This window comes from Copadichromis virginalis, linkage group LG2 (assembly GCF_057382275.1).
Source record: "Copadichromis virginalis isolate Kocher_CV1m ecotype Utaka linkage group LG2, C_Virginalis_male_GT1.1, whole genome shotgun sequence".
Taxonomy (NCBI): Eukaryota; Metazoa; Chordata; class Actinopteri; order Cichliformes; family Cichlidae; genus Copadichromis; species Copadichromis virginalis.
Genome location: NC_140619.1, coordinates 14031235 through 14052211, shown reverse-complemented (window position 1 = coordinate 14052211; position 20977 = coordinate 14031235). Strand labels below are relative to the sequence as shown.

The following is a 20977-nucleotide window of genomic DNA, read 5'->3' as shown; positions in this document are numbered from 1 at the left end:
CAACATTTTCAGATGAAAATTTGGCTGCTTTTTTTTTTTTTTTTTTTTTACTGTAACACCCACCTCAATGCCGTTGTTAGGATATTCTTGGTGATCACATTTTTTCATATTTATGCTTTTGGCACTGAGGGTATCTAATACGCATGTTGTCACTGTGTTTGTACTACCAGCTGTGAGGGCTCTGCTTTTGCTTTGAGCAGTCTGTTTTTATTTTGTCTCGTGAGTGTGTGTGTGTTTTTCAAACGAGATCCTCGTCAGTTTGATTTTGTTACCACAAACTTTGTGTGAAGTTCACAACAGAGGTAAAGAGATTTAAACACCCCAGTTTAAGGAGGCAGGCAGGGGTTGAACCAGCTGCACAGGACAGGTGAAGCAGAGAGTGTCCGGGGAGATGTGCAACAGAAGCAGAGGGAACATTTTACTAGATGATAAATGGCAGATTTAGATGATTAAGGATTTGTTGACAAGATTAAAAGACACGTCCGTCAGAGTTCAACAACATTACAGTTTGATTAAATAAAAAGTTTTTAAACTACACAAGGGTTATTTTCTCCTCTGATAGTAAGCATATTAAACATGTCAAGAAAGAAAGAGTATAAAGAAAAATAGTAAATGTGTGTCTAATTAAACTCTTCCTGTGAGCCTTACATCATCCTTTAATATGTTTGGTGTTACAAACTTGAAGAAGCACAGAAAAGATCATCAGACATTAATCTAATCAGTTTTCAGCCTTCATTCGTATTGAAAAGTTGAAATCTTCCCTGCTAGACGCCTCTGTCAGTGCGCCCCAGGGTGGCTGTGGCTACAATGTAGCTTGCCATCACCAGTGTGTGAATGTGTGTGTGAATGGGTGGATGACTGGATATGTAAAGCGCTTTGGGGTCCTTAGGGACTAGTAAGGCGCTATATAAATACAGGCCATTTACCATTTACCAAGTGCAGCGTTTAACACCGTCGGCCATAACATTTTATTACAGCTATTATTAAATGGAGAGTCCTCTTCACACACTGAGGTTAATTATGAAGCTCCACAGGCTTCTGTGCAAAGACCAGTTCTGTTTACATTATACGTGCTTTAGAAGACATAGCATACCACAGGTCAGCTCAGCAACATTTCGACTTTGGCTTGTTTTTTCTGGTTAACGTTAATTACGTAATTTAGAATTAAAGTTTAGTGTTCTTAGCATTTAGGATGGCCGTGGCGAGTAACTCAAGTGCTGTAAACATTTCATGAAACCTCATCAAAAGTTATCTGAGTTGGAAGGGTGACTGTTAATAAGCCATTCTTAAGGAAGGAGAACAGAGAAAAATAAGGCTGAGGTGTGCCAAATTACACAAGAAATTGACTGGAAAAAGAAATCAGCTGTAATATGGCTTATGGAGTAATGAATCCAAATTTGAAATATGCACGGAAGAGGTCCGAAGAGAGATACAACAGTGAATGTCTATAGCCGTCTTTAACACAGCGTGGATACTCTACCGTGCTTTGAGGCTGGATTTCAGCCAGTGTTATTGGAGCTCTTATCCAAATTAATCAAATTATGAATGTAGAAAAGTTCCACCAGATTTTGATCGACCATGTATTACCACGTAGTGTCTGATTGGCAGCAACTTCATTTTTCAGTACGACAATGATCGCAAACATACTGCCAATGTAGTCAAAGTATGCCTGGATGAAACAACGCATCAGTCATGGATTGATCTCTCCAGGGTTCGAACCTCAAGATAATCGAAGCGGTGTGGGATCATCTTGACAGAAAACAAAACAAAAGGCAGCCAGCATCCAAAGAAGAGTCTCGGATGTCTTTCAAGAAGCCTGCAGAACTAAGAAATTACAAGAAAGCTTACCTATTAGAGTTTAAGCTGTGTTGAAGAATGAAAGGCAGCTTTAACTGAACAAAAGGGGAGAAAAAAATCCCACATTGACAGCTATCTCTGAGTGACGTGTCCCTGGCAGGCTGACTGTAATTTTCTGAACCATGGGTACAGTGGAGAATTATTAACAGGTAGGGATCTGGTTCCAAGGAAACTAATTATTGTAGACACAAAAGTCTTAAGATAGTAAGTTACATAAACAGTTGAAGTCCCACTACTATATTCAGAGTTTATCTATGCAAGCGTGTGTGTGTGTGTGTGTGTGTGTGTGTGTGTGTGTGTGTGTGTGTGTGTGTGTGTGTGTGTGTGTGTGCAGTCGGGAGAGTTGGAGGTATCCAATTTCCTTTTTTTTTTTTTTTTTTTTTTTGATTGCCTTCTTGCGAACGCCGTCTGTTTTCCACATTCTGCAACGGTAAAATACGACTTTGAGGCGGATATTTGTTTTACCAAATGGACAAAACCCGTCTCCTGTTGACAAAACTCTCCTCATGGTTTAAACTTGACTCTGAGAAAAAAAACTCTTTCCCACAGAGGGGGGTGCTTTAATAAACTTATTCGAATATGAGCTTTTTTCCACTAAGACTTATTTTATTGGGAGATGTACGAAATTATTTACCGGGTTACAAGCAATGATAATATCGGCTGTTGACTCCTCAGCATCATCATTTTCTGTCTATTGAGAAAACCCACTGTAAAAGTAATGAAGAAAAAAACTCTTCCGCTGTCTCATTCCTCCTTGACCCGCGGTGTGTGCGTGTGTGCGTGAAACAAGATCGCCTGTCACGGCAATTATGGTTTGTTTTTTCAGTCTCTTGTAAAAAGGACTCTCAAAAGGAAAAGTAGTATTCACTAAGGGATATTCATTCAATTTTTTACACATACGGGGTAGGCAGCCTGTAGGTTACAAGTGGATAGAAAGTTCTTCTTTTCATCATAAGCTATGGTGTATCTTAAAGGTTTTTTACTGCGTCTGTAATATAGGAAAATAAAATTACTATTGAAAGAAACGGTTCTCTACAGGAAGTCATCTCACTCCTCTTTGACCCGCGGTGTGTGTGTGTGTGTGAAACAAGATCGCCTGTCACGGTAATTATGGTTTGTTTTTCAGTCTCTCAAAAGGAAAAGTAGTATTCACTAAGGGATATTTATTCATTTTTTACACATATAGGGTAGGCAGCCTGTAGGTTACAAGCGGATAGAAAGTTCTTCTTTTCATCACAAGCTATGGTGTATCTTAAAGGTTTTTTACAGCGTCTGTATTATAGGAAAATAAAATACTATTGAAATCTCTACAGGAAGTCAGTCTTTATTTCCATTACAAACGCCGGTGCAGCTTAAGAAAGTAAAATTACACCCGCTATTGTAAAAAAACAGAGAAAATTGTCATAATATTGAAACAGAATTCAGACTATGAGTTTGCGGAAAACTAGCTGCCGCTCTGTCTCTCTATACAGCACAGAATCAGCTGCTGCATCACCGCTGTGCTTAGGGAACATGACGCATCAGGTCTGAAAATGACTAGACACTTCCGGAGTATTTCCGGTAGGGTCATAAGGTCCGGATCGAGGCCTTCCATAGTAAATATGCTGTATTTGAATATGTCATATTCAAAGCCTTCTTCTTTGGGAGAGCAGATCTCATCGGACACAGGAACGCTGCTGGGCTGCAGAAGGAAATCCATCTTGCGTCTGTGCCTTAGAAATTGTGACGGACTCCACCTCTCTGCTTTTTTATTCTCCTCCAACAGATGGCGCGCTTCCGGAGGTTTCCCCCCTCCCTTCTCAGAATGCAATTCGACACGCTTAGCAACAGATGGCGCGCTTCCGGAGGTTTCCCCCTCCCTTCTCAGGATGCAATTCGACATGCTTAGCAACAGATGGCGCGCTTCCGGGGTTCACCCCCCCTTCTCCGGATGCAATTCGTCACGCTCATTACACACTTCCGGGGGGGAGGGGGGAGGTCAAAAGGTCATGATTAGGGCCATCAATCACTTCGGATTAAATTTTGTCATAAGCTGTATGGGATTATCTCTCTCATAGTGAGTGAGAAAGGTGACTGGAAAGGAAAAACTCAATGCATCATGGGAATCCCCTGGCAGCCTACGTCTATTGCAGCACAACTAAGGCCCAACTATATGCTTTAGCAAAGAGGAAAGTTTTAAGCCTAATCTTAAAAGTAGAGATAGTGTCTGTCACCCAAATCCAAACTGGAAGCTGGTTCCACAGAAGAGGGGCCTGAAAACTGAAGGCTCTCCCTCCCATTCTACTTTTAAATACTCTAGGAACAACAAGTAGGCCTGCAGAGCGAGAGCGAAGTGCTCTAATAGGGTGATATGGTACTACAAGGTCATTAAGATAAGATGGGGCCTGATTATTTAAGACCTTGTATGTGAGGAGCAGGATTTTGAATTCAATTCTGGATTTAACAGGAAGCCAATGAAGGGAAGCCAAAACAGGAGAAATATGCTCTCTCTTTCTAGTCCCTGTCAGGACTCTTGCTGCAGCATTTTGGATTAGCTGAAGGCTTTTCAGTGAGTTTTTTGGACATCCTGATAACAATGAATTACAGTAGTCCAGCCTGGAAGTAATAAATGCATAAACTAGTTTTCCAGCGTCACTCTGAGACAGGATATTTCTAACTTTAGAGATGTTGCGCAAATGGAGGAAAGCAGTCTTACATATTTGTTTAATATGTGCGTTGAAGGACATGTCCTGGTCAAAAATGACTCCAAGGTTCCTCACCGCGTTACTGGAGGCCAAGGTAATGCCATCCAGAGTAAGAATCTGGTTAGATACCATATTTCTAAGATTTTCAGGGCCGAGTACAATAACCTCAGTTTTATCTGAATTAAGAAGCAGAAAGTTAGCGGCCATCCAGGTCTTTATGTCTTTAAGACATTCCTGCAGTTTAACTAATTTGTGTGTGTTATCTGGCTTCATAGATAGATAGAGCTGGGTGTCATCTACATAGCAGTGAAAATGTATGCTATGTCTTCTAATGATGCTGCCTGGGGGAAGCATGTATAGTGTAAACAGAATCGGTCCTAGCACTGAACCCTGTGGAACTCCATAATTAACCTTAGTGTGTGAAGAGGACTCTCCATTTACATGCACAAACTGGAGTCTATTAGATAGATATGATACAAACCACTGCAGTGCAGTACCTGTAATACCTACAGCATGTTCTAATCGCTCTAATAGGATATTATGGTCGACAGTATCGAATGCTGCACTAAGGTCTAGCAGGACAAGCACAGAGATGAGTCCACTGTCAGAGGCAATAAGAAGATCATTTGTAACCTTCACTAAAGCTGTTTCTGTGCTGTGATGAGCTCTGAAACCTGACTGAAACTCTTCAAATAAACCATTCCTCTGCATATGATCTGTTAGCTGTTTGACAACTACTCTTTCAAGGATTTTTGATATGAAAGGAAGGTTGGAGATTGGCCTATAATTAGCTAAGACTGCTGGGTCTAGAGATGGCTTTTTGAGTAAAGGTTTAACTACAGCCAACTTGAAGACCTGTGGTACATAGCCGATTATTAGAGATAGGTTGATCATATTTAAGATCGAAGAATTAATTAATGGCAGGACTTCTTTGAGCAGTTTTGTAGGAATGGGGTCTAAAAGACACGTTGATGGTTTGGAGGAAGTAATTATTGAAGTTAACTCAGAAAGATCAACTGGAGAAAAAGAGTCTAACTTAACATCAATGGTACTAAGAGTAGCTGTAGATAATATTACATCTGTGGGATGATTATTGGTAATTTTTTCTCTAATGATAAAAATTTTATTTGTGAAGAAGTTCATGAAGTCATTACTAGTTAACGTTAAAGGGATGGTTGTTTGTAATAAAGATGTGAATAACAGACGTAAGAAATGTTTGTTTTTTTTCTATTCTCAAACTGCTCTCCCCTAGGAGCTCAGTCTGGGAGGAGTTCTTTTTTTCTCCTCCTCTTTCTTGCATGTAGAGCTCTGACTTTTTGTCAGCCTGGCTACAGTGCTGAAGAGAAACCTGGGGTTGTTCTTATTTTCTTCAATCTGTGATGAATAGTAAGATGTTCTGGCTTTGCGGAGGACTTTCTTATAAAGCAACAAACTATTTCTCCAGGCTAAATCATGATCCTCTAAATTTGTGACACGCCATTTCCTCTCCAGCTTACGAGTCATCTGCTTTAAGATACGTGTTTGAGAATTATACCACGGAGTCAGGTACTTCTGATTTGAGATCTTAGTTTTCACAGGAGCTACAGTATCCAGAGTCGTACGTAGTGAGGAGGTGAAATTATTAACAAGATAATCGACCTCTGTTGGAGTAGCGTTCAGATAGCTGCTCTGCTCTGTGTTGGTACAGGGCATCGAAGATGATAAGAAGATGCTTTGGACCAGAAAATGTTTCAGATTTTAGGACCACTTGAATCCAGTGGCTGACTCCCAGCAGTATTCCTGGAAATGCAGTGGGCTAGATGAATCTTTGCCAGGCTGATTCTAGCCCCTGGACCTTATGTTTGACACCCCTGATCTACATGATGTGAGGGAGCGATGCTGACCTATTAAATAAATTTGGTGTCTTTGTCCTCAAGAAATTCCACATAAAACCTACAGAGGACAAATAGACCAGAAAAACAATAAAAAAGCACAAACAGATTCATTTATTCATCCATGTTTATGGGGGAAGCGATTATAGAGACAATCTCCAGCTCTCCTCTGCTGTCGTGTAGGATTAAACTGTGATTATTATTTTATTTTTTATTTTTTTACATGTCTGTCATTTTAGAAATTGATCGTCTACAAAACTCCACAAAGAAAACGTATTAAAAATGAAACGTTGATTTCATTCACTGGGATCTGTTCAAAGAACAAACCTAGAAGATTAAAATTTAGAGCAGGTACTTTATTACCTGCCAGCTCCTCTACCTGACACTTTAATAACCAGAGGGGTGCAGTGTTTTTAAGGTGGTACCAGAAAGCATGTCCAATGTCCAATATTCATCCAGTGACACTAATGGAGCCCAAACTCGGCTCAGTTTGAATAAATCACCTTTAAGTTGGTAAACAAAACCACCAGGAGACAGCTTCCTGTCAGTGTGCTCCTCTCTGCCTCCTGTCAGACCTCTGTCACCTTCACACCTGCTCGTTTGTTTCTGCAGCCGCCCTCCAGCTGACGTGCATTATACATCAGAGACGTGCCCTCTTGCCGCTTATCAAAACTTCCACTTCACGCCCTCCTCGCTCTGAGATCCAGAGCTGAGCAGCTGTGGAGTTGCCGTCCCGCTGCTGACACTGATCTCTGACTTCTCTGTGGAAGCCAGTCTTTAATTTGAGGCGGTCAGAGTGAAGCTGTGCTGCTTTTAGGAGTTGAGCAGATTCACCTTTTATCTAAATGATACATGACACGCATCATGTAAGAAAACAGGAAATCTGAGCGTGTCCAAAACCTGTCTGTTGAAAGAATCTTTCCAAGCACCAATCAACAAGAGCACATATTTCGATTTTACCCAGTAGAGCTGGCGGATCAGTGACTGGCCAGATAAATGAGACCATTAATGAGTGGTTATTTACAAAGGTTTGCATCCCTTGGCACAAAAATTGCAATCATCATCATCACCACCACCACTGATTCCGAGTCATTAAAACCCAGACAGCCTGATGTGCCAGAGCTGCACATTCATGAAACTCTGACAACTTTGTTTTAGTATTAATGTGACCAACACGTCTTTAATGACCCTGCATGAGCTTTAAAGGAATAATGGTGCCATTACTGATACCAGATTAAGTTCATATATTACAGTGTGGTATCATTACAGACCTTGAGTTCAGCTGGTTTGGATCGCGTTGGGTCAGTGTGTGTGTGTGTGTGCAGTCCCTCCATGATGTTTGGGACAAAGACACGTTTGTCTTTGAGGGAGCCCTCTGCTCACAGTGTGGAGGTTTCACTCAAACACACTGAGCAGACACAATTAAAACACACAGTCCTCACTTTAAAGTCAGTCACTCTCATACACAGTCCCCATCAGTCAGGCCATCCCAGTGTTTGGGATTCCTCAGGTGGGCTTTATTCATGCGCGGACTGTCATTGGCTCCCTGAATTTAAATCTGCAGCAGGACAAGAGAAACAAGAGCGTTTCTCCAAGCCAAAACAAGGGGGCTGAAATCAGTTGACTTAAATCCAACTGAGCATGAAACTTCAGTTTAATTCAATTTATTTCATTTATTTAGCATCAATTCACAGCAACAGTAACCTCAAGATGCTTTATATTTAAAGGTAAAGAACCCACAGTGATTCTGGTCACGGCAGATGGCCCCGCCCCTCCCTGAGCCTGGTTCTGCTGGAGGTTTCTTCCTGTTAAAAGGGAGTTTTTCCTTCCCACTGTCGCCAAAGTGCTTGCTCATAGGGTGTCATATGAGTGTTGGGTTTTTGTCTGTATGTATTATTGTAGGGTCTACCTTACAATATAAAGCACCTTGAGGCAACTGTTGTTGTGATTTGGTGCTGTATAAATAAAGTTGAATTGAATTAATCAGGTAGCCCCTATGAGCAGCTTTAACAGAAAACAGACTCTGAATATACAAGCATGTCTGTCAGGGAGTTTTTAATGTTTTATTTGCTTATGCTTCAAAAGTTATGTTATACATATTTCACCAGACAGTTTTCTGTAGAAACAGGAAGCTGACCCTGTGACACTGACAAGAGACCAGCACAGAAATACATATCCGCAGAAGTTGACTTGCATTATATTATTCTTAGAAATTGACCTGCAACACACATACTCTGTGACACACACACACACACACAGCTTGCATGCAGACAGACATCAGGACCTGCGTAACAGGAAATGTGATTATATTTGCATATTGACGATGTAACCTATAAAAATAAACGAATACTTCAGTTCGGTGTGATTTGCTCTGAGCTTTTCACCCGTGCAGCACGTTGACCTACACAAGTGTCTCATTGTTGTTTATTCACCTGACTGTTTGTTAACTGTAAATCTCTGACAATGTCTGTGCCCAGTTTCTGGTCCTGTTAGTAAAACAGTCGTGTTGACGCAGATCCACTCACTGTGATTTAACAGCTCGTACTGCACACACACACACACACACACACACACACACACACACACACACACACACACACACACACACACACACACACACACACACAGACAGCCTAAACCTAACCATAACCTAACTGTAACCCTGACACTAAGCCACATTCTGAGCCTCAAAGATGCCTTCAAACTTGGGCATTTGGTCCCCATAAGGGCTGTTAGTCCCCACAAGTATAGTAAACGTCCAATTTTTGGACACACACACAGAGGATCATTTCTCAGCACCGTGCTGGGCGGAGTCTCGAGACATATAAGAGGTGCTCCCATCGACATGATTAGCATAGATTTCCTGTTGAAACCAGCTCGCCTGACACTTCATGAAGCTGGAGTGTATAGACTTCATCTGTCCCTGTGACTGAGGGATCCTGAGAACAAGCCCCTCCCTCCCTCCCTCCCAGGCACAGTTTCTATAACAGTGTGAAAAGTTGACCTTCAGACGCTCGGCTGTGGGTCTGCCACACTCGGGGTCCTTCATACTCGGCCTGACCTCAAGTCTATGCAGCTCTGCATGCTGCCGGGGGAACATCCTGCTTTCACTCACACTGGAGATCAAGAAGACAGTTTACAGGAAGGTTTTTTTTTTTTTTTTAAATATAAAGATGCTTAAAATGTTCCTTGAACATTTGATTAAAACATTTTATCACAAACATTATAACGATCATTAGAAATTTCTAAACAGTTTCTCCTTTTTAAGGCCTGAACATGATTCACTGAGATACAGAATTCAGTTAAGCTGTGTGATTAGACTCTGATGAGCCATCAAAGCAGAGCCACATCCTCAGGAGTGTAGACAGTTGTTGGAGGCTTGGATGGTTCTCTAGGGACCTGGAGGAGGTGGAGATGGGGAGGAGGTGGGCTGCATGAATAAGAATGACATCAGAGGAGTGAGATTAAAGTGAAAAGGGCAGTTGGTTTGGAGCAAAGAACAGAGCACCAGGCAGATGAGTGATCACATAGCTTCATTACTGAACACATGAGCTTCCGTCTGAGGTCCAGTTTGCCATCACTGTGGGAATGTTTCCTACTGGCTGGGGTGTCGGATACAGAGAGGAAGAACCAAAAGAAACCAAACTCAGTGTCTGACCCACGGGAACGGCTGCAATAAACTTCAGAACCAGGTCAAACTGAAAGTGCAATTCCCACCTGAGTGCAGGCTGCAGGCTGACTAACAGATGAGCAACGAGCCCAACGGCCCTGTGGCTTTAAAGATTTGCATGCAGGTGATTTCTGTCAGGTAAATATCCACTCCTGGAGTCTAGTCTGGAAAGAAACAGTGAACTTGTCAAAGTGCGGGCTCTGCTGCTGTTTAACTTACCAGTCATGTTATTTCTGTGACCACCTGTTGAAAAAGCTCCAGTTTGTTTGAAAATGGGGAACATAGTGTACACCTAACTTAGAAGCTTTCTCTGGAGCTTTCTGGATCTATCCTCAGATCCTGATGGGGAAAAAAACACAACCCCCCAAATCTGAAACGTGTAGGGATTAAAAACAAAGCTCAGGTGGAGCTCCTGTGGTCGTGCTGCAGACATTTAAATTGCTTCCAGGCGTGGATTCCTATACAAATCTGTAACTTTACACTGATGATATGTGTGCACTTGTGCAGTCCAGACCATATTGGCTGCCTCCTCTTTTATATTAAATACATTATATCCACCTTTTATATTATATCCAACTTGGTCCTTCTCCAAACACCAGTGAAAAAGTACAGCAGGAGATAAGGTCTAAATGATGACGTCAACTTTCCTCTTGCTAAGTAAATGCTGTGTTTTACAGTAAGAGCCATGCAGACAGGTTAATGGGAATAAAATAATTAAAGGACCTGCCATTTAAATCTGCTCTTTTCATTCAAAGGAGCAGATTTCTTCCATACTGACTTCTCTTCATCGGCTCCCTGAATTTAAATCATGCTTCTCACATACAAGGTCTTAAATAATCAGGCCCCATCTTATTTTAATGACCTTACAGTACCATATCACCCCATTAGAGCACTTACCTCTCACAGGTTACTTGTTGTTCCTAGAGCACTTAAAAGTAGAATGGAAGGCAGAGCCTTCAGTTTTCAGGCCCCTCTTCTGTGGAACCAGCTTCCAGTTTGGATTCGGGAGACAGACACGATCTCTACTTTTAAGATTAATTTCCTTTTTTGCTAAAGCATATAGTTAGGGCTGGACCAGGTGACCCCGAATCCTCCCTTAGTTAGACTCTCTTTTCTCTCTCCTCTGTGCTCTCAGGTGGCCGCAGCCCCTCCCTGAGCCCATTGGAGGTCTCTGCTTTTTTCCAGGTGCTAACATCATTACCTGGAGTACATCATGTACCTGACATAGCCACATGCCATATTCCTGGATTCAACAGGATCAGAGGTTTTGATGGAAAGGTGCGACTGCTTTTTCAGACATATACAGGGACCCCGGCCCACCGTCCCATAATGAACCTTAGTGCGAGGTGTTCCTCTGGTGGCCACTGATGCTATGTGTGTTCTGACACCGGCCGTCTGAGCTACAGCAGCTCGTCTGTTGGGTCAGAGCACACGACCCAGCTTTTGCTGCTCCACCCACGACCCCGTCACCGGTTTACCGCCAATACTGACCCCTGCAGAAGAGGAACACTTCAGAAGAACTGCAGTTTTGTAGGAAATCCTCACACTCACGCATTTTTCCGACTTCTAACGTCAAGTTTTAGGACACATGGTTGACCTGCTCCCTTGTCTGCAGCTTAACGCGAAGCACTCTAATTGCAGGAATTTTGCGTGAGCAGTAGGTGGGGCAAAGAAATTCTGAAAGCACGATAAACACAACAAAGAAGTCTGACCTTTATTAAAATAAAAACAACCTGCAGCCGGGATTTCTTTGCAATTTTTAATACTTTTTCTCGAACGATTACACAGATCCTTGAGTCGAGTAACAGAAAGCAGAAGATCCAACTCCAACAACCTCGACAATGTTCAAAAACAGGTAAAGAGATTTTTGTTCAGAAAACCTTTAATCATTAATAGAATTAGTAGTATGACATATTTCAGTAAATATTTAGATATATACAGATACAGCAGAAACGGTACATTCTTTTTTTTTTTCTCTTCAAATTGCTTCACATTTTTTTATACAAGCCAAAATATCTGCCATTTTATTTATATTCATGCAAAATATTGATTCTCAGATTAATGAAAAATAAAAAGGATTTGCTGAACTTTTTTTTTTTTTTCATTCTGCTCTGATGTGCACGTTCAGATTATAAGCGTCATAATGAGCATAATTGTAAGTTCGGCAAACGAAACAGGTGCACTTTGTGCCAATACACGAGAGAAGCAACTAAAGCAAAATTAAGGCCATTCCAACTTGTGCAAAGAAAGTAAATAAATAAATAATAAGAAGAAGAATCGTCATAATAATGTTTCCTTTAGTTCACAGCAGTTCGAGAGTCTCTGTTTTTTTCTCCTTCTGCCTCGGGGTCATCGGGTTGTATAGTACATACAATAAAATACAAGAGAATCAAACAAACCCTGCAAAAGCCCGTGAATCATTAATCATCGGCAAATCAAACCATGCTACTTTAAAATCCATAAACGTCTAAAAATGCATCCCGCTCTCTCATCCTTCTGTCAGTTTGCATCACATCGCGATGCAAAACCAACCCACAGTATCCCCCCCTCTGCCCCCCAAACCCACAGAGAACAATGATTAATACGACGGCATGAGGCCTGACAAAAAGCTCTACAACAACTATGACACGCACGAGACCCACGCCTGAGGGGAGGGCCGTAAATGCTGGGAAATGGTGGTTGAATGGATGCACGATATGCTTCTAGGTCCTCTTTTTTTGTTGCATATTCAACCCCCATATGGCACGAGAAGATGTGCATGTGTATGTAAAACAGGCGACTGATGTCCTTGTGTTTTTGGCACAGAAGATAAAAGGAGCCGTCCTAATCAGATTGAGCCGGCTGAGGTTTCCCACCTGGGTGCAGGCCGTGACCACAGAGGAGGCTTCACTGCAAACAGAGGCCATCAGAGGCGGTTTGCATCATACGTGTCGCTCAGAGGAGCTGCCAAGTCTACAAAATACGATTTTCCTGGCGAGCGTGCACGCATCTATAAGTTCATTTGCTGGGAAGAGCTGCACCTCAAGCTCTATTATAAAAGATATTTTAAAGTTTGTTGTGTGCCTCACCACGACTGAGCCAGGTGGACTAAAAGTCGAACACTTCCATTTAAGACAGCCTGTACACAAATATAAAATATTCCTTTCAGCAGCACTAAACGGTTTACTTTTTAAGTACTGCACCTGCTTGACTAACCCGTGTAACTGAAAGAGTTTATTACCTGGAATTAGCTTTAAGGTGATTTCTGGAGAACTTTGGTCAAACCAAGAACGCTGTGTGAGAAGCATCGCAGCAGCCTTTGAAAGGCCCAGTGAGCTTGTTTTGCTTCGTTGCTCCCACATACATGAATAGCAGAGAAGTACAAGTGTGACTTTAGACCTGGGTGAGGTCTTCATTTAACATGCATATTTGTGGGTTTTCAGAAAAAACACCACCTTTTTACTTTCCCTGCTTGAACCGTCTGATCTGCTCTGAATCTGAATCCGTGCCCACATCTCTGAAGGTGTAACGATAAGGAGGGTGAGAGGGTGAAGGCGGGGATTCGACCGGAGCTCACGGAAACACAGCCGCGCATGTGGAAATAAAACGGCCTCTGTAAGTAACCGAAGCACCTCTGAGGTCCCAGCTTTGAGCAGTTTTCCTTTTCTGGGAATGATTCGGTGAATGAGATGCATAGTTTGGACTGAAGCAGATTTTATGGCACTTCCATTTTAAAGTCAGAACAGGCTGGGATCATGTGAGCAGAGGGAGAGGTGGAGCATAGCCCTTCGCATTGCTCGCAGTGTACTTTGAGACAAAGCGAATGATGTAAATTAAAATCTACATCAGATGTTCTGTAAAAGACACAAAACCCAAATTAGTTTTAAGGAATCCCTTTGCTGCGGATTCATGGATTAAACAGCAGGAGGAGAGAAATGAAGAAATCATCCAAATGAAAATATTGTTTTGTATTTCTGTCTCTGAGGATAAAAGGAATATGAAATTATAGCCTCTTAAATCATATTTTTTCTCACAATGCAGAGTTGGACAGCGAAATGTTTGTTTCAGTTAACAGTGGAGATGCACTTTGTGCCAATCTCCCCATGTCTGATATTTAGACCAAAACAAATAATCCATGTTTTATTGTCAGAGCGAGGAAGGTCTAGCTGGCTGGTTGACTTTCAGCTGGTGGCTCACTGATCAGAGGTTATCAGAGGAATAATCGGAAATATTCATCCGCTCTCTCTAAGACTCTTACAGTATGTCTGTGGACTGGGACAGAACCAGGAAACACAAACTATAATATATAATAGCTACATCGGGCTAATTTAACCAGCGCACAAGCTGGAATTTAATAAAATGTTTCTGACTGGGCAGTGCGGCTGAGCCAGGCCTCCCGGTGTCTCACAAAGAATCGTCGACGTGCTCCTTTGAGGTTTGGCTGCAAAGGCAGGTTTTTGTGTAAGAAGCAGAAAAAGATAGTGTGAGACTGATTAAATGTTTGCAAAAAAAAAGAACATTGCACATCACAGCCTGTCAGAGTTCTCACTGCACACACATCATCACTCTCCTCCTTCCACCTCCTTCCTTCAGATTTCTAGTTTAAAACATACACACATATATATTTATATATATTTTTCTCCATCTACTGATCCGTGTGCATTGGGCAGAAGTGCCTGGGCAGTTTGCAACACCTTTGTCTCCATTCTGACCAATAAGCATGAAAGACCTTTTTTCACTGTCTGCAGCGGGATGTGGATGAGGGTGCCAAGACGTGGGAAAAATCATATTTGCATATACTGATCATTGCATAGAGAAGCCTGGTGCAAAGTACAAGAAAAAAAAACGAAACAAATAAAATCATTAGTCACACTTATGAAGCCTCAAATGACGAATCCCCTCATCACAGCCTCTGCATGTGGATGGCGGCGTAGCTTTATGAGGTTTGCAGCTACAGTTGGTGCATACGAATGAGGCGGGAATACAGTTAATTAAGGTAACATATGTCCTCTCGGCTGGGGAGCGGGATGGGCGGCGTCACGTTAAGGCGGGGTCAAAGCAAGGAAGCACTACTGGAGATGTAAACGTATCTGTGTGTTGCTACGTCCTCGCTCGAGTAGTTCTCTGTCCGCTTTCACCAAAGCAAAGCGAAATCTCAAAAACCCAGGAGCCTGCGAGGCGACATCAGCTGCTGACATCAGAGCGCACCTCCTTCCTGCGTGTCAGAGCGCCGCAGGAGCCACGTGTTGAGTCGGCACAGAAATTCATTAAGAAACAACCGAAAAAACAGAAATGAAGGACAGGCAGAGGAACACGCTGAGCACGGATAAATGAGATAGTTTGTCCCATGTCGTCCAGTCGTGTGATTGACAGGTCGGTTCAGTTTCACGGTGCTTGATGGCAGCGGGAGCAAGGGGGAGCTTTGAGGAGTGCTTGCAGTACACATTTGAAGCAAATCTCGATATACAGAAAGCGCGACCTTTGCATCGCTTTGTTCAATGGAAGCACCGATCGGCCCGCCTTCTTTTCTTTTCTTTTTTTTGGGTGAAAAATCCTTTAAATCCAGACGCCCACCTGTGGAAACAAACATCCTATTTTTTCCCAGTTATGATAACATATATGAGTATATTACACTGCTCTCGCACGACCCACCCGTCACATAGCATTATATCTGTCGTCACACAAAAAGCTAAAACACAACATTTCTTTTACAAGCCTCGCTTGTTCAGTCCGACTGCTCCCACACAGTTTTTGCTGGGATGCCTGCAAAAGTTGAACTTTTCGTTTCTTGAATATATTGCCACATTCATATATCATGCATTTTACTGCATTGCTATTGCACCGGTCCGGATTATTCAGGAGCTGGAAGGAGACGGGAACGGGGCAGGTTTCAGGGTAGGAGAGGAGATTAAAGGAAAAATAAAGCAATAATAAATATTTGAAATCGTGTCTGTAGGCGTCAGGTGGTGCCATGGTGAGCGACCGCCACAAAGAAAGTGACTTTCCTCGACCAAATGAAGGCGAAGGAAGAGGAAGAGGAGAGAACGCTCGGTGGAAAAAGGGGCAACAGATCTTGTACCGAAGTCAGCGCTCTGTTTCCTTTTCTCTGTCTTCTCCTCTTCGCACCGTTCTCCTCCTCGTCCTCCTCCTCAGCTCTCCACTACTGCTTGTGGATGTCCTCGCTGCGGATGATCTTGTAAATGATCCAGTAGAAAATGTTAAAAATGAGGAAGACGAGTGGGAAGGCCACGCGGGACACCGTGTCGATGCGCTTGGCCCGACTAATGAACAGCTTCTTCATCTCCTCGATGCTCTTTTCGGGTGCGGCCGAGGTCGGGGCATTGTTGTTGTTGCCTTTGATGGCCATGCCGTCCTTAGCCTGCAGGCAAGCGGGGCCCATGCCGTAACCGGGGAAACTGAAGCGGCCCTCGCCCGTCTCATCCTCCTGCAACACAGGCCAAGACTCAGGCTGTTAGGAACCAGAGAAAGACGTTACTGTTGAGAGGTGTGTGTGAGTGAATTTCAGAGATGTGCAGTCATGCAAAACAAATAACTGATGACGTGGAGTGAAAATGAAAAGCGAGGAAGTGAAGTACTTTATCACATGACCGTGTGTCTGAATAAACCAGAAATTTAAGGTGGAATTAGCGTCTCATTCTCAGCTGGCTGTCTTAATTAAAATAAAGAGGAAAAGAAGAATATGTGTATATATATATATATGTATGTATATATATATATATATGTATATATATATAATGTATGTAGAGAGAGAGAGAATATAGAATATTTGATTCATCTCTGTCCAATTCCATCCTGTTAAGAACAGCGAAAACTACCCCTGGTTTGACCCCTGAATGTTCCCTTCATGCTAATCTTCTTGCACGCCCTTGGACAGAGATGGCAGTAACGCGTTACTGTAATCCGATTACTTTTTTCAAGTAACGAGTAAAGTAAGGAATTACTATTGCAAAAACGGTAATTAGATTACCTTTACTTTCCCGTAGGAACGCTGCGTTACTGTGTTACTAAAACCGTGATTTTTTTGCGAGAACGTCTCATGACAGTGACGTAAGCGAGTGCGACGTTCGTGACAACAGCTGTGTGCAGATCAACAATGGATCACATATCGACTGTGGGAGAGAGTATGAGCGTGCAGCGTTTAAAGTGTGGAAGTACTGACCTTACTTTGAGTTTGATTCCATAAAAAGTGACAAAAACATTAGCGTCCATCGTGCGTGGGAAGAAAACTTCTTTTTACAGCAAAAAACCCCCCTTAAACTTCCAAGCAAACACCGAGTGCGCTACGACGTAATGGGAAACTCACAGAGAAACTCGCGGATTCTTCCACTGACCGCTGCGGCACACCTGCACCAGGGTAAACCTCCGCCTACCCTACTCCTGCTTTACAGGTGAAAATAGAGCAACAGGACCGCTAGTCTTTGACTTTATTTATGTTCTGCTGTGTTTTACTTGCATCTATTTGAAAGACTGAGTGCAAACACAAAATATATATATTTTATGTGCTGGAATGTGCAGAAAATAGGTTTAAATGTTAAACTAATTTCTTCCAGTCAGAGAATGTTGCAGATAATTTAATTTTTGCTTGATTCATAAAGTTAAAAGATTAAAACTAATAAAACAAGTTTTAAAAAGAAACTTTTCCATTTGATTACATTTTGTATGATGGATTATGCAGAAAAAGTAGAATTGGGCTGAAAGATCTATCGCTTTATCACCTATTCAGGTTGTAAATCGTGTTTTTAAAAAGTAACTAAGTAACTAAGTAATTAATTACTTTTGAAAATAAGTAATCAGTAAAGTAATGGGATTACTTTTTGGGGGAAGTAATCAGTAATTAGTTACTGATTACTTTTTTCAAGTAACTTGACCAACACTGCCCTTGGACCACTGCTCTCTAGTTTTAAATCACTCCGTGCAGTTCCCATTTTGACCTCTTACATTTTGTCATGACCTCAAACGTGCAGACAGTAAATGGACCCAATACTGTGTTCATCAGAAATGAATATCTGAAAATGGCCCTTTGACTTCATCTGTGTGACCAGAATGAAAGTCAAGTTGAAGGGCCAGCATTTTGGGCAAAGAGCAAAGAGGCATTCGGGGACTTCAGGGAGAAATCTAAAATCAGCAGCAGTGCTAAAAGTGGTCCAAGCAGAAATGAGAAGATGACTTTGAGAGGGAAGTCGTAAAAAAAACCCAAACCTTGGGCAACTGATGAGAGTTTTGCTCCAGTTTGGATCATCTGACCTCAGTTAAAAAACAGTCCCATCATTCTTAAACTTTCTCGCATGGAAAAATGTTTCTTTTATATGATTTATATGATCCTTTCATCAGTCAGAAGAAAACGCTTGTAACAAACCAGTCTCAAAGGCCACCACAATCATCTCTTTCATAGATAGGCAGCCTGGATTTGCTTTTTTAACCATAATAAATCTGACTGATATTTCTTGGTCGGGCAGCAGGTTTGACTGATTGTAGGCAGGCACAACTTTAACATCATGACACGTTTGATTGGTGTGTCCATCTTTGATGGCATTAAATAGAAATGTGTTAAACTTTATTAATATGAGCAATGAATACAGAAGTATCATATATATATATATATCTAATGAACAGCAGTGTGTTTGAGAAACATGGTGTCTTCTATTCAAGTTCCCATCAGGTATTTGAGAAAAGAAGATGCAATTTTAAGAGCTGCACCACTAAATCATGATATTTCCTGTGTTGCTATTCCAGTGGTTGGTTGTGACTCATCGATTGTTATTTCGACTGAATGGCCCAGCGGCGCCGTGCAGGGGGGACGAACCCCAAAGCTCGCTGCCGATCACACTCGCTCAGCCTAGATGCAGAAGTCATCGATAGGAGCTGACGTCGGACGCCACGTACGCTCATCTCAGTCGCCAAGGGGAGCGGGAGGATGCGGCCGAATGGATTTGGATTGATTGACGTGCGCCGTGCTCAAGGTTACGGCGCGTGCACGGCACTTTCACCCGAGCGCGGCGAGATATTGAAAATCCTATCGCCCCACTCACCCTGCCTTTTCATTACAGGAGACACAATGACTTCCTTATCTGGTTCAGGGACTCGAACACAAAGGTCTACATGGGCTGAGAGACGGCGAGGGCGTGTGGGGAAACTAAACGAGGAAAATAAACAGCGCAGAATGTCCTTCAAACTTAAAACAACACCCGTGAAATTAAAAATTAGCTTCAATGATAAGGAGTCGTCTTTGTTTGGCTTCAGAGTTTTTGATAAAAGCCGAGGTTGTAAAGTTCACGCTTGAATGCCATTTGTTTGTTTGTTCCCGCAGGCCACGGTGGGAGTTTGTGTGGCAGCTTATCAGCAGGGAATCTTTCCAGTTCATTTTGGCTGAAAAGGAAAAGAAAAAGAGCATTTTATGATCGGAAAACAAGCAGGAGCAAAATCGAAAGCAGGAGGAGGAACTGTTGGCAGCAGAAGGACCAAAGTGACGCAAAACCTCTGCAGCAGCAACAAATCAAGCTGCCAACCAAACAGACGCCTCAGTTCTCTTCAGTTAGACCAGCCTCCGGTTTCTAGCAGGGGGAAGGAGCTAAAAAAGAGTCAATAATGAGCCTGTTTGTCTTGATATCATCAATAACACAGAGAAAAGGGTTAAAAATGCTCCAAAAATCCGATCAAATAAAGCAGCGCAGCCGGGTGAGGGAGATGTACTGAGAGTGTGTGTGAGTGTGTGTGCGTGAGTGTTAGACCACCAGGTAACGATCCATTTTTAGTGCCTCATGTCCCCGTTCTGTCCTTGCATGCACTTCAAGCCATCTATTACTGTTAATACATGTACACACACACACATGTGCACGCACACACACTCACACACGCCCGTGCGCGCTAGATGTCGATGCATTAGCTGTGATGCTAGCCGACCTCTGCCTGTCCTTCAGTGACGCTGCTAAACTATTACAGATGCTCTGCTTTATTCTGCCTGCCATGTGATTAATGTGGAGGGCGGAGGAACGTGAGGAGGAGACACAATGAGAGGAACGGCAGAGGGAGAAAGAAAAGGTGGAGTAATGACGAAAAGAAAGGAAGTCAGAGAAGGAGAACAATAAGGGACAAGGGGGGAAGACCTGCAGCCTGCAGACTTGGCGAAAAGAACTCACAAGGTTCCTGAAGGAACCCATCGAAGAACGCCTCCGCATGGACCAGGTGATTCATTACATTTATGCCTAATTATAAAAATGCCCTCCATTAACACACAAGCTCTGGGCCCGCGCAGTCCACGGATGGATGGATGGGCGGAGGAGAATTAAGGTTTGCCCTTTGGATTCTACAAAGGAACCTCAAAGGATCCAGCTCATCTAATGTCTCTTCTCTGATACGGCCCAAAAATCGAATCCTAACATATTTACACACATACGAAATCTGGAAAGTTATGGACCGTGAGATGTTTGGTCTCTGCACCGCCACAAGTGCAGACTCTGCTTTAATCCCAGGGGGGCAAAAACAAATATGACATTGACCGTTAAAGCCAGTTCAAGGGTGGTCTTCTCTTCATAAATGAAGCAGATAACAAGTCTGCTCCAAACTCGGTGTAGTACCTACTCCAACTGTGGCAATTACATTTGCAAGCTGTTTGTGTAAACAAGTGCAAAGGAGCTCTCGGTGCAAGTGCATCCCTAACTTAATGTCCACCACTTCAGGTCAGGGTTAATATTTTAGCCTCATGCTAAACAAGGGAACACTAGGAGTGGCCTAACCATACTCCCGAGGCCAGCGTGGTGATAAAAATATAATCCTAATCAGGATGATCACTGGATCCTTTCTACGGCAAACCAATCATTGGCCAATGAGGCCATATTAGATTTTGTAAATACATCGAAAGACGTCAGACCAGCTCTGCAACTAAAACTAACATCAGC

At 42.6% G+C, this 20977-nt stretch overlaps 1 protein-coding gene across 4 annotated transcripts in view; it reads right to left on the bottom strand.

Annotated features, from left to right (window-relative positions):
- Positions 1-11838: 11838 nt before the first annotated feature.
- Positions 11839-20977, bottom strand: part of glra1 (glycine receptor, alpha 1) — a 126337-nt gene continuing 117198 nt past the window's right edge. For 2 of the 4 annotated variants that reach the window (XM_085471687.1, XM_085471672.1), the window contains one exon: positions 11839-16530. In XM_085471687.1, the coding sequence (XP_085327813.1) occupies positions 16222-16530 (309 nt within the window). In that variant the 3' untranslated portion in view covers positions 11839-16221. The remainder of the gene's footprint in view (positions 16531-20977) is intronic. The other 2 variants (XM_085471695.1, XM_085471680.1) reach the window with 1 other exon arrangement.